The following is a 13,748-nucleotide window of genomic DNA, read 5'->3' as shown; positions in this document are numbered from 1 at the left end:
TTTTTTCAAGATTTTTATCAGGATTTTTTTTATGATTTTTTTCAGGATTTTTATCATGATTTTTTCAGGATTTTTATCATGATTTTTATAATGATTTTTTTTAGGATTTTTATCAGGATTTTTATCAGGATTTTTTTAATGATTTTTTTTAGGATTTTTATCAGGATTTTTTCTATGATTTTTTTAATGATTTTTTTAATGTTTTTTTTCAGGATTTTTATCATGATTTTTTTCATGATTTTTTTCAGGATTTTCTTTAGGATTTTTATCATGATTTTTTTAAGGATTTTTTTCAGGATTTTTATCAGGATTTTTTCTATGATTTTTTTCATGATTTTTTTCAGGATTTTTATCATTATTTTTTTCAGGATTTTTTTCAGGATTTTTATTATGATTTTTTTTAGGATTTTTTTCAGGATTTTTTCTATGATTTTTTTCATGATTTTTTTCATGATTTTTTCAGGATTTTTATCATTATTTTTTTCAGGATTTTTTTCATGATTTTTTTTAGGATTTTTATCATGATTTTTTTTAGGATTTTTTTCAGGATTTTTATCATGATTTTTATCATGATTTTTTTCAGGATTTTTTTCAGGATTTTTATTATGATTTTTTTCAGGATTTTTTTCAGGATTTTTATCATGATTTTTATAATGATTTTTTTTAGGATTTTTATCAGGATTTTTTTAATGATTTTTTTTAGGATTTTTATCAGGATTTTTATCAGGATTTTTTCTATGATTTTTTTAATGATTTTTTTAATGATTTTTTTCAGGATTTTTATCATGATTTTTTTCAGGATTTTTTTCAGGATTTTTTTCAGGATTTTTATTATGATTTTTTTCAGGATTTTTTTCAGGATTTTTATCATGATTTTTATAATGATTTTTTTTAGGATTTTTATCAGGATTTTTTTAATGATTTTTTTTAGGATTTTTATCAGGATTTTTATCAGGATTTTTTCTATGATTTTTTTAATGATTTTTTTAATGATTTTTTTCAGGATTTTTATCAGGATTTTTTCTATGATTTTTTTCATGATTTTTATCATGATTTTTTTCAGGATTTTTTTCATGATTTTTTTCAGGATTTTCTTCAGGATTTTTATCATGATTTTTTTAAGGATTTTTTTCAGGATTTTTATCAGGATTTTTTCTATGATTTTTTTCATGATTTTTTTCATGATTTTTTTCAGGATTTTTATCATGATTTTTTTCAGGATTTTTATCATGACTTTTTTCATGATTTTTATCATGATTTTTTTCAGGATTTTTATCATGATTTTTATCATGATTTTTATCATGATTTTTTTCAGGATTTTTTTCAGGATTTTTTTTAAGGATTTTTTAAAGGATTTTTTTATGGATTTTTTTATGGATTTTTTTATGGATTTTTTAAAGGATTTAATAATAATAAAAAATTCATGGAAAGAGGATGCAGAATTTTAATAGAAGATGAAAGTGAAATTGATAAAAGAAATTAAATTATTTTCTTTATCGTGCATATTATTGTTTATTTTTTTCTGAATTATTTCTGCATTCTTTCCATTTAATAATCAGCAATATTTCTCTAATTAATCATGAAGATTAATAAAAAACTTGAGGGAAAAAGGATGGAGAAATTTAATTGAAAAATAAAGAAATAAATGGTAAAAAATTAAATTTGTTTTGATTTTTTTCATGATTTTTTTTAGGATTTCTTTCAGGATTTTTATCAGGATTTTTTTCACGATTTTTTTCAAGATTTTTATCAGGATTTTTTTTATGATTTTTTTCAGGATTTTTATCATGATTTTTTTCAAAATTTTTTTCATGATTTTTTTCAGGATTTTTATCATGATTTTTTCAGGATTTTTATCATGATTTTTTTCTGGATTTTTATCATGATTTTTATCATGATTTTTTTCAGGATTTTTTTCAGGATTTTTATCATGATTTTTTTCAGGATTTTTTTCAGGATTTTTATCATGATTTTTTTTTAGGATTTTTTTCAGGATTTTTTTCAGGATTTTTTTATTGATTTTTCTAAGGATTTTTTCAATGATTTTTTTATGGATTTTTTTATGGATTTTTTATGGATTTTTTTAACGATTTTTTTTAAGGATTTTTTAAAGGATTTTTTTATGGATTTTTTTATGGATTTTTTAAAGGATTTTTTAAAGGATTTTTTAAGGATTTTTTTATGGATTTTTTTATGGATTTTTTAAAGGATTTAATAATAATAAAAAATTCATGGAAAGAGGATGCAGAATTTTAATAGAAGAGTAAAGTGAAATTGATAAAAGAAATTAAATTATTTTCTTTATCGTGCATATTATTGTTTATTTTTTTCTGAATTATTTCTGCATTCTTTCCATTTAATAATCAGCAATATTTCTCTAATTAATCATAAAGATTAATAAAAAACTTGAGGGAAAAAGGATGGAGAAATTTAATTGAAAAATAAAGAAATAAATGGTAAAAAATTAAATTTGTTTTGATTTTTTTCATGATTTTTTTCAGGATTTCTTTCAGGATTTTTATCAGGATTTTTTTCACGATTTTTTTCAAGATTTTTATCAGGATTTTTTTTATGATTTTTTTCAGGATTTTTATCATGATTTTTTTCAAAATTTTTTTCATGATTTTTTTCAGGATTTTTATCATGATTTTTTCAGGATTTTTATCATGATTTTTTTCAGGATTTTTATCATGATTTTTATCATGATTTTTTTCAGGATTTTTTTCAGGATTTTTTTATTGATTTTTCTAAGGATTTTTTTAATGATTTTTTTATGGATTTTTTTATAGATTTTTTATGGATTTTTTTAACGATTTTTTTTAAGGATTTTTTAAAGGATTTTTTTATGGATTTTTTTATGGATTTTTTAAAGGATTTTTTAAGGATTTTTTTAAGGATTTTTTTATGGATTTTTTTATGGATTTTTTAAAGGATTTAATAATAATAAAAAATTCATGGAAAGAGGATGCAGAATTTTAATAGAAGAGTAAAGTGAAATTGATAAAAGAAATTAAATTATTTTCTTTATCGTGCATATTATTGTTTATTTTTTTCTGAATTATTTCTGCATTCTTTCCATTTAATAATCAGCAATATTTCTCTAATTAATCATGAAGATTAATAAAAAACTTGAGGGAAAAAGGATGGAGAAATTTAATTGAAAAATAAAGAAATAAATGGTAAAAAATTAAATTTGTTTTGATTTTTTTCATGATTTTTTTTCAGGATTTCTTTCAGGATTTTTATCAGGATTTTTTTTACGATTTTTTTCAAGATTTTTATCAGGATTTTTTTTATGATTTTTTTCAGGATTTTTATCATGATTTTTTCAGGATTTTTATCATGATTTTTATAATGATTTTTTTTTAGGATTTTTATCAGGATTTTTATCAGGATTTTTTTAATGATTTTTTTTAGGATTTTTATCAGGATTTTTTCTATGATTTTTTTAATGATTTTTTTAATGTTTTTTTTCAGGATTTTTATCATGATTTTTTTTCATGATTTTTTTCAGGATTTTCTTCAGGATTTTTATCATGATTTTTTTAAGGATTTTTTTCAGGATTTTTATCAGGATTTTTTCTATGATTTTTTTCATGATTTTTTTCAGGATTTTTATCATTATTTTTTTCAGGATTTTTTTCAGGATTTTTATTATGATTTTTTTTAGGATTTTTATCAGGATTTTTTCTATGATTTTTTTCATGATTTTTTTCATGATTTTTTCAGGATTTTTATCATTATTTTTTTCAGGATTTTTTTCATGATTTTTTTTAGGATTTTTATCATGATTTTTTTTAGGATTTTTTTCAGGATTTTTATCATGATTTTTATCATGATTTTTTTCAGGATTTTTTTCAGGATTTTTATTATGATTTTTTTCAGGATTTTTTTCAGGATTTTTATCATGATTTTTATAATGATTTTTTTTAGGATTTTTATCAGGATTTTTTTAATGATTTTTTTTAGGATTTTTATCAGGATTTTTATCAGGATTTTTTCTATGATTTTTTTAATGATTTTTTTCAGGATTTTTATCATGATTTTTTTCAGGATTTTTTTCATGATTTTTTTCAGGATTTTCTTCAGGATTTTTATCATGATTTTTTTAAGGATTTTTTTCAGGATTTTTATCAGGATTTTTTCTATGATTTTTTTCATGATTTTTTTCATGATTTTTTTCAGGATTTTTATCATGATTTTTTTCAGGATTTTTATCATGACTTTTTTCATGATTTTTATCATGATTTTTTTCAGGATTTTTATCATGATTTTTATCATGATTTTTATCATGATTTTTTTCAGGATTTTTTTCAGGATTTTTTTATGGATTTTTCTAAGGATTTTTTCAATGATTTTTTTATGGATTTTTTTATGGATTTTTTATGGATTTTTTTAACGATTTTTTTAAAGGATTTTTTAAAGGATTTTTTTATGGATTTTTTTATGGATTTTTTTATGGATTTTTTAAAGGATTTTTTAAGGATTTTTTTAAGGATTTTTTTATGGATTTTTTAAAGGATTTAATAATAATAAAAAATTCATGGAAAGAGGATGCAGAATTTTAATAGAAGAGTAAAGTGAAATTGATAAAAGAAATTAAATTATTTTCTTTATCGTGCATATTATTGTTTATTTTTTTCTGAATTATTTCTGCATTCTTTCCATTTAATAATCAGCAATATTTCTCTAATTAATCATGAAGATTAATAAAAAACATGAGGGAAAAAGGATGGAGAAATTTAATTGAAAAATAAAGAAATAAATGGTAAAAAATTAAATTTGTTCTGATTTTTTTCATGATTTTTTTCAGGATTTCTTTCAGGATTTTTATCAGGATTTTTTTCACGATTTTTTTCAAGATTTTTATCAGGATTTTTTTTATGATTTTTTTCAGGATTTTTATCATGATTTTTTTCAAAATTTTTTTCATGATTTTTTTCAGGATTTTTATCATGATTTTTTCAGGATTTTTATCATGATTTTTTTCAGGATTTTTATCATGATTTTTATCATGATTTTTTTCAGGATTTTTTTCAGGATTTTTATCATGATTTTTTTCAGGATTTTTTTCATGATTTTTTTTAGGATTTTTTTCAGGATTTTTTCTATGATTTTTTTCATGATTTTTTTCATGATTTTTTCAGGATTTTTATCATTATTTTTTTCAGGATTTTTTTCATGATTTTTTTTAGGATTTTTATCATGATTTTTTTTAGGATTTTTTTCATTATTTTTATCATGATTTTTATCATGATTTTTTTCAGGATTTTTTTCAGGATTTTTATTATGATTTTTTTCAGGATTTTTTTCAGGATTTTTATCATGATTTTTATAATGATTTTTTTTAGGATTTTTATCAGGATTTTTTTAATGATTTTTTTTAGGATTTTTATCAGGATTTTTATCAGGATTTTTTCTATGATTTTTTTAATGATTTTTTTAATGATTTTTTTAATGATTTTTTTCAGGATTTTTATCATGATTTTTTTCAGGATTTTTTTCAGGATTTTTTTCAGGATTTTTTTCAGGATTTTTATTATGATTTTTTTCAGGATTTTTTTCAGGATTTTTATCATGATTTTTATAATGATTTTTTTTAGGATTTTTATCAGGATTTTTTTAATGATTTTTTTTAGGATTTTTATCAGGATTTTTATCAGGATTTTTTCTATGATTTTTTTAATGATTTTTTTAATGATTTTTTTCAGTATTTTTATCATGATTTTTTTCAGGATTTTTTTCATGATTTTTTTCAGGATTTTCTTCAGGATTTTTATTATGATTTTTTTCAGGATTTTTTTCATGATTTTTTTCAGGATTTTCTTCAGGATTTTTATCATGATTTTTTTAAGGATTTTTTTCAGGATTTTTATCAGGATTTTTTCTATGATTTTTTTCATGATTTTTTTCAGGATTTTTATCATGATTTTTTTCAGGATTTTTATCATGACTTTTTTCATGATTTTTATCATGATTTTTTTCAGGATTTTTATCATGATTTTTATCATGATTTTTATCATGATTTTTTTCAGGATTTTTTTCAGGATTTTTTTATGGATTTTTCTAAGGATTTTTTCAATGATTTTTTTATGGATTTTTTTATGGATTTTTTATGGATTTTTTTAACGATTTTTTTTAAGGATTTTTTAAAGGATTTTTTTATGGATTTTTTTATGGATTTTTTTATGGATTTTTTAAAGGATTTTTTAAGGATTTTTTTAAGGATTTTTTTATGGATTTTTTTATGGATTTTTTAAAGGATTTAATAATAATAAAAAATTTCATGGAAAGAGGATGCAGAATTTTAATAGAAGAGTAAAGTGAAATTGATAAAAGAAATTAAATTATTTTCTTTATCGTGCATATTATTGTTTATTTTTTTCTGAATTATTTCTGCATTCTTTCCATTTAATAATCAGCAATATTTCTCTAATTAATCATGAAGATTAATAAAAAACTTGAGGGAAAAAGGATGGAGAAATTTAATTGAAAAATAAAGAAATAAATGGTAAAAAATTAAATTTGTTTTGATTTTTTTCATGATTTTTTTCAGGATTTCTTTCAGGATTTTTATCAGGATTTTTTTTACGATTTTTTTCAAGATTTTTATCAGGATTTTTTTTATGATTTTTTTCAGGATTTTTATCATGAATTTTTCAGGATTTTTATCATGATTTTTATAATGATTTTTTTTAGGATTTTTATCAGGATTTTTATCAGGATTTTTTTAATGATTTTTTTTAGGATTTTTATCAGGATTTTTTCTATGATTTTTTTAATGATTTTTTTAATGATTTTTTTCAGGATTTTTATCATGATTTTTTTCATGATTTTTTTCAGGATTTTTTTCAGGATTTTTTTATGGATTTTTTTATGGATTTTTTAAAGGATTTAATAATAATAAAAAATTCATGGAAAGAGGATGCAGAATTTTAATAGAAGAGTAAAGTGAAATTGATAAAAGAAATTAAATTATTTTCTTTATCGTGCATATTATTGTTTATTTTTTTCTGAATTATTTCTGCATTCTTTCCATTTAATAATCAGCAATATTTCTCTAATTAATCATGAAGATTAATAAAAAACTTGAGGGAAAAAGGATGGAGAAATTTAATTGAAAAATAAAGAAATAAATGGTAAAAAATTAAATTTGTTTTGATTTTTTTCATGATTTTTTTTAGGATTTCTTTCAGGATTTTTATCAGGATTTTTTTCACGATTTTTTTCAAGATTTTTATCAGGATTTTTTTTATGATTTTTTTCAGGATTTTTATCATGATTTTTTTCAAAATTTTTTTCATGATTTTTTTCAGGATTTTTATCATGATTTTTTCAGGATTTTTATCATGATTTTTTTCAGGATTTTTATCATGATTTTTATCATGATTTTTTTCAGGATTTTTTTCAGGATTTTTATCATGATTTTTTTCAGGATTTTTTTCAGGATTTTTATCATGATTTTTTTTAGGATTTTTTTCAGGATTTTTTTCAGGATTTTTTTATTGATTTTTCTAAGGATTTTTTCAATGATTTTTTTATGGATTTTTTTATGGATTTTTTATGGATTTTTTTAACGATTTTTTTTAAGGATTTTTTAAAGGATTTTTTTATGGATTTTTTTATGGATTTTTTAAAGGATTTTTTAAAGGATTTTTTAAGGATTTTTTTATGGATTTTTTTATGGATTTTTTAAAGGATTTAATAATAATAAAAAATTCATGGAAAGAGGATGCAGAATTTTAATAGAAGAGTAAAGTGAAATTGATAAAAGAAATTAAATTATTTTCTTTATCGTGCATATTATTGTTTATTTTTTTCTGAATTATTTCTGCATTCTTTCCATTTAATAATCAGCAATATTTCTCTAATTAATGATGAAGATTAATAAAAAACTTGAGGGAAAAAGGATGGAGAAATTTAATTGAAAAATAAAGAAATAAATGGTAAAAAATTAAATTTGTTTTGATTTTTTTCATGATTTTTTTCAGGATTTCTTTCAGGATTTTTATCAGGATTTTTTTTACGATTTTTTTCAAGATTTTTATCAGGATTTTTTTTATGATTTTTTTCAGGATTTTTATCATGATTTTTTCAGGATTTTTATCATGATTTTTATAATGATTTTTTTTAGGATTTTTATCAGGATTTTTATCAGGATTTTTTTAATGATTTTTTTTAGGATTTTTATCAGGATTTTTTCTATGATTTTTTTAATGATTTTTTTAATGTTTTTTTTCAGGATTTTTATCATGATTTTTTTCATGATTTTTTTCAGGATTTTCTTCAGGATTTTTATCATGATTTTTTTAAGGATTTTTTTCAGGATTTTTATCAGGATTTTTTCTATGATTTTTTTCATGATTTTTTTCAGGATTTTTATCATTATTTTTTTCAGGATTTTTTTCAGGATTTTTATTATGATTTTTTTTAGGATTTTTTTCAGGATTTTTATCATGATTTTTATCATGATTTTTTTCAGAATTTTTTTCAGGATATTTATTATGATTTTTTTCAGGATTTTTTTCATGATTTTTTTCAGGATTTTTATCATGATTTTTTTCATGATTTTTATCATGATTTTTTTTTGGATTTTTATCATGATTTTTATCATGATTTTTATCATGATTTTTTTCAGGATTTTTTTCAGGATTTTTTTATGGATTTTTCTAAGGATTTTTTCAATGATTTTTTTATGGATTTTTTATGGATTTTTTATGGATTTTTTTAACGATTTTTTTTAAGGATTTTTTAAAGGATTTTTTTATGGATTTTTTTATGGATTTTTTTATGGATTTTTTAAAGGATTTTTTAAAGGATTTTTTAAGGATTTTTTTAAGGATTTTTTATGGATTTTTTTATGGATTTTTTAAAGGATTTAATAATAATAAAAAATTCATGGAAAGAGGATGCAGAATTTTAATAGAAGAGTAAAGTGAAATTGATAAAAGAAATTAAATTATTTTCTTTATCGTGCATATTATTGTTTGATTTTTTCTGAATTATTTCTGCATTCTTTCCATTTAATAATCAGCAATATTTCTCTAATTAATCATGAAGATTAATAAAAAACTTGAGGGAAAAAGGATGGAGAAATTTAATTGAAAAATAAAGAAATAAATGGTAAAAAATTAAATTTGTTTTGATTTTTTTCATGATTTTTTTCAGGATTTCTTTCAGGATTTTTATCAGGATTTTTTTCACGATTTTTTTCAAGATTTTTATCAGGATTTTTTTTATGATTTTTTTCAGGATTTTTATCATGATTTTTTTCAAAATTTTGTTCATGATTTTTTTCAGGATTTTTATCATGATTTTTTCAGGATTTTTATCATGATTTTTTTCAGGATTTTTATCATGATTTTTATCATGATTTTTTTCAGGATTTTTTTCAGGATTTTTATCATGATTTTTTTCAGGATTTTTATCATGATTTTTTTCAGGATTTTTATCATGATTTTTTTTAGGATTTTTTTCAGGATTTTTTCTATGATTTTTTTCATGATTTTTTTCATGATTTTTTCAGGATTTTTATCATTATTTTTTTCAGGATTTTTTTCATGATTTTTTTTAGGATTTTTATCATGATTTTTTTTAGGATTTTTTTCAGGATTTTTATCATGATTTTTATCATGATTTTTTTCAGGATTTTTTTCAGGATTTTTTTCAGGATTTTTATAATGATTTTTTTCAGGATTTTTTTCATGATTTTTTTTAGGATTTTTATCATGATTTTTTTTAGGATTTTTTTCAGGATTTTTATCATGATTTTTATCATGATTTTTTTCAGGATTTTTTTCAGGATTTTTTTCAGGAATTTTATAATGATTTTTTTCAGGATTTTTTTCATGATTTTTTTCAGGATTTTCTTCAGGATTTTTATCATGATTTTTTTAAGGATTTTTTTCAGGATTTTTATCAGGATTTTTTCTATGATTTTTTTCATGATTTTTTTCATGATTTTTTTCAGGATTTTTATCATTATTTTTTTCAGGATTTTTTTCATGATTTTTTTCCGGATTTTTTTCAGGATTTTTATTATGATTTTTTTTAGGATTTTTTTCAGGATTTTTATCATGATTTTTATCATGATTTTTTTCAGGATTTTTATCATGATTTTTTTCAGGATTTTTATCATGATTTTTTTCATGATTTTTATCATGATTTTTATCATGATTTTTTTCAGGATTTTTTTCAGGATTTTTTTATGGATTTTTCTAAGGATTTTTTCAATGATTTTTTAATGGATTTTTTTATGGATTTTTTATGGATTTTTTAACGATTTTTTTTAAGGATTTTTTAAAGGATTTTTTATGGATTTTTTTATGGATTTTTTTATGGATTTTTTAAAGGATTTTTTAAAGGATTTTTTAAGGATTTTTTTAAGGATTTTTTTATGGATTTTTTTATGGATTTTTTAAAGGATTTAATAATAATAAAAAATTCATGGAAAGAGGATGCAGAATTTTAATAGAAGAGTAAAGTGAAATTGATAAAAGAAATTAAATTATTTTCTTTATCGTGCATATTATTGTTTATTTTTTTCTGAATTATTTCTGCATTCTTTCCATTTAATAATCAGCAATATTTCTCTAATTAATGATGAAGATTAATAAAAAACTTGAGGGAAAAAGGATGGAGAAATTTAATTGAAAAATAAAGAAATAAATGGTAAAAAATTAAATTTGTTTTGATTTTTTTCATGATTTTTTTTAGGATTTCTTTCAGGATTTTTATCAGGATTTTTTTCACGATTTTTTTCAAGATTTTTATCAGGATTTTTTTTATGATTTTTTTCAGGATTTTTATCATGATTTTTTTCAGGATTTTTATCATGATTTTTTTCAGGATTTTTATCATGATTTTTTTTAGGATTTTTTTCATGATTTTTTTCAGGATTTTTATAATGATTTTTTTCAGGATTTTTTTTAGAATTTTTTTCAGGACTTTTTTCAGGATTTTTATCAGGATTTTTATCATGATTTTTTTCAGGATTTTTATCATTATTTTTTTTAGGATTTTTTTCATGATTTTTTTCAGGATTTTTATCATGATTTTTTTTAGAATATTTTTTATACTTTTTTTAGGACTTTTTTCAGGATTTTTATCAGGATTTTTATCATGATTTTTTTTTCATTTTCTTCTTCATTCTTTTCTAAGGCTTCTTTCTGTAATTGTCTTCATATTTTTCTACATTTTTTAGCTATTGTTTCAGCATTTTCTTCTAATTTTTTATCAGGGTCCGTAACGAAGGAAAAGTATCGTGTCGGTATCGTGTCACGTTACGGTACGATTCTACCACGGAGAAAAGTATCGTGTCGCGACACGATGCCGACACGATAGGATTTTCGTGTCACATCGTGTCGGTGGCGGTCCCTGATTGAAACTCTTGGGCTAAAAACCGGAGAAATTTATTTCATTACTGAAACTCTTGCGCCAAAAACCTATTATTTTTATAAAATTAGCAAAAAAATTTTTTTTCGCCAAAAAATTAAATAATAAAACTCTTGCGCCAAGAAATCTAGTAAATTTCATAAATTTATTGAAACTCTTGATCGTAGAAATTGAGTAATTTTAATTAACTATTCAAACTCTAGCGCTAGGAATGTTAATTATTAAAAAAAATTCGTTAAACTCTTGCTCCAAAAATTCAGGAATTTTTTTAAAATTAGTTAAACTCTTGTGTCGAGAAATCAAGAATTTTCATAGAAGTAATTAAAGTCTTGCGCCAAAAATCCAATTAATTACATTAAAATTAGTAAAACCCTCGCGCCAAAAAACTAATTAATTTTTAAATTTTAATTAACTTGTGAAATTTTATAATATTAGTTGAACTCTTGTGCCCAGAAAAACTCTTGCGCTATGAATTAAAATAATTTGATGAAATTAGAAAAAATTCTTGTACTCAAAAGTTAATTAATGGTATATACCTAATTATTAAAATTCCTCAGCCCAGATATTATCTTATTTTAATTATTTATTGAACCTCTTGCGCCAAAAATTCCAATTAATTTCTTTGAAATCAGGAAAACTTTTCCTCAAAAAACCCAATTAATTTTTTGATTTTAATTGACTGTTAGAATTTTATAAAATTAATTGAAATCTTCAACGTAAAAAAACTTTTGCGCCATGAGTTTAAATATTTTTATAAAATTTGCAAAAAATTCGTTAAACTCTTGCTCTAAAAATTCAGAAATTTTTTTAAAAAATTAATTAAACTCTTGTGCCAAAAATCCAATTAATTACTTTAAAATCAGTAAAACTCTTGCTCCAAAAAATCAATTAGTTTCAAAAATATTAATTAAACTCTTGTGCCAAAAAAATTAATTAATTTTAGAATTTTAAAAAATTAGTTGAACTCTTGAGCCAAAAAAAACTCTTGCGCCATGAATTAAAATAATTTTATGAAATTAGAAAAAATTCTTGTGCTCAAAAGTTAATTAATTTTATATAATTATTAAAATTCCTTAGTCCAGAAATTTGTTAATTTTAATTTATTATTGAAACTCTTGCGCTAAAAATTCCAATTAATTTCTTTAAAATCAGTAAAACTCTTGCGCCAAAAAAACAATTAATTTTCTAATTTTAATTGACCGTCAGAATTTTATAAAATTAGTTGAACTTTTGAGCGTAAAAAACAATTTTACTTCATGAGTTTAAATAAATAAAATTTGCAAAAAATCCTTAGAAATCAAGTAATTTTATATTATTATTAAAACTCTTTAGTCGAGAAATCCATTAATTTTTATTAGTTTAGAAAAATATTGGGCCAAGAAATTAAGTAATTCTAATTAATTATTTAAACTCTCGCAGCAGGAAATTATATATTATAATTATTAAAATTCTTCCACGCCAAGAAATCAGAATTTTTTATTTTTCCAATAAATTGTTTACATAAATAAGATAAAAATGAATATTAATCTTATTAAATTTAATTAAATTTAATTTTTCTAACAATAAGATTTTTTTATATTTACAAAAAAACAATCCTCATGGAATATCAAAGTGAAATTGAAAAAAATACTCTCTCCAAATTGAAATGAATCACTAGATATTTATTTTGATTTTCCACCTCTTTCTTTTTTTTTTTTTTTTTAAGTATAAATATCAACTTTACCTTCACTTGTTCAGTTACACCTAAAATTGGCTGATTTCCCTTTATGCTAAATCGAATTAAAACAACAATTGTCACGTAAGAATTAAATAGCAATCCAATAAGGGAGAATATTAAATGCACATTCGATGGAACTAAACGATCTCCCGAGAAATAATAGGGTCCCAATCCAAAAACACGAATTATGTAAAATGCCGGCGATATTGCTTGAAAAAGTTGTGAATCTTCACCGCGAAATTTTATTTCCTCTTTATTATAATCTATCGTTTCTATTTTTCTTATACGCGATAGATTTATGGAGAATTTTTTTCCTTTCATTTTTTTCAATATTTGATTCTGAAAATAGAAAAAAAAAATTCTTTAGAAATTAATGACTTTTAGCATTTTTTTTTAAATATTTGATTCTGAAAAGTAAAAAAATACTTTAGAAATTGATGATTTGCTTTTGTATTTTTCCCTTGGTGATAATTTGTCAATTTTTTTAATTGCTTGTCAATTTTTTTTATCTTAAAAAATAAATTGTGATATTTGAATAAATAATGTGACAAGTGATTAATTATTGCTAAGGGTAAAAAAAAAATAATTCATTGGTCGTTCGATCAAGATTTTATCAATTTTCATTTTATTTTGCATA

General features: G+C 20.3%; 1 protein-coding gene across 1 annotated transcript in view; it reads right to left on the bottom strand.

The window, feature by feature from the left end:
- LOC122507938 overlaps positions 1-13,432 on the bottom strand; it is a 32,712-nt gene extending 19,280 nt beyond the window's left edge. Inside the window, exon 1 of the mRNA XM_043620950.1 lies at positions 13,118-13,432. Coding sequence (XP_043476885.1) covers positions 13,118-13,432 — 315 coding nt within the window. The remainder of the gene's footprint in view (positions 1-13,117) is intronic.
- Positions 13,433-13,748: the final 316 nt, after the last annotated feature.

The sequence above is a fragment of the Leptopilina heterotoma genome, unplaced genomic scaffold (genome assembly GCF_015476425.1).
Source record: "Leptopilina heterotoma isolate Lh14 unplaced genomic scaffold, ASM1547642v1 Lhet_52, whole genome shotgun sequence".
Taxonomy (NCBI): Eukaryota; Metazoa; Arthropoda; class Insecta; order Hymenoptera; family Figitidae; genus Leptopilina; species Leptopilina heterotoma.
Note: the sequence above shows the minus strand (reverse complement) of the source record. Positions and strands in the feature narration are given on the sequence as shown.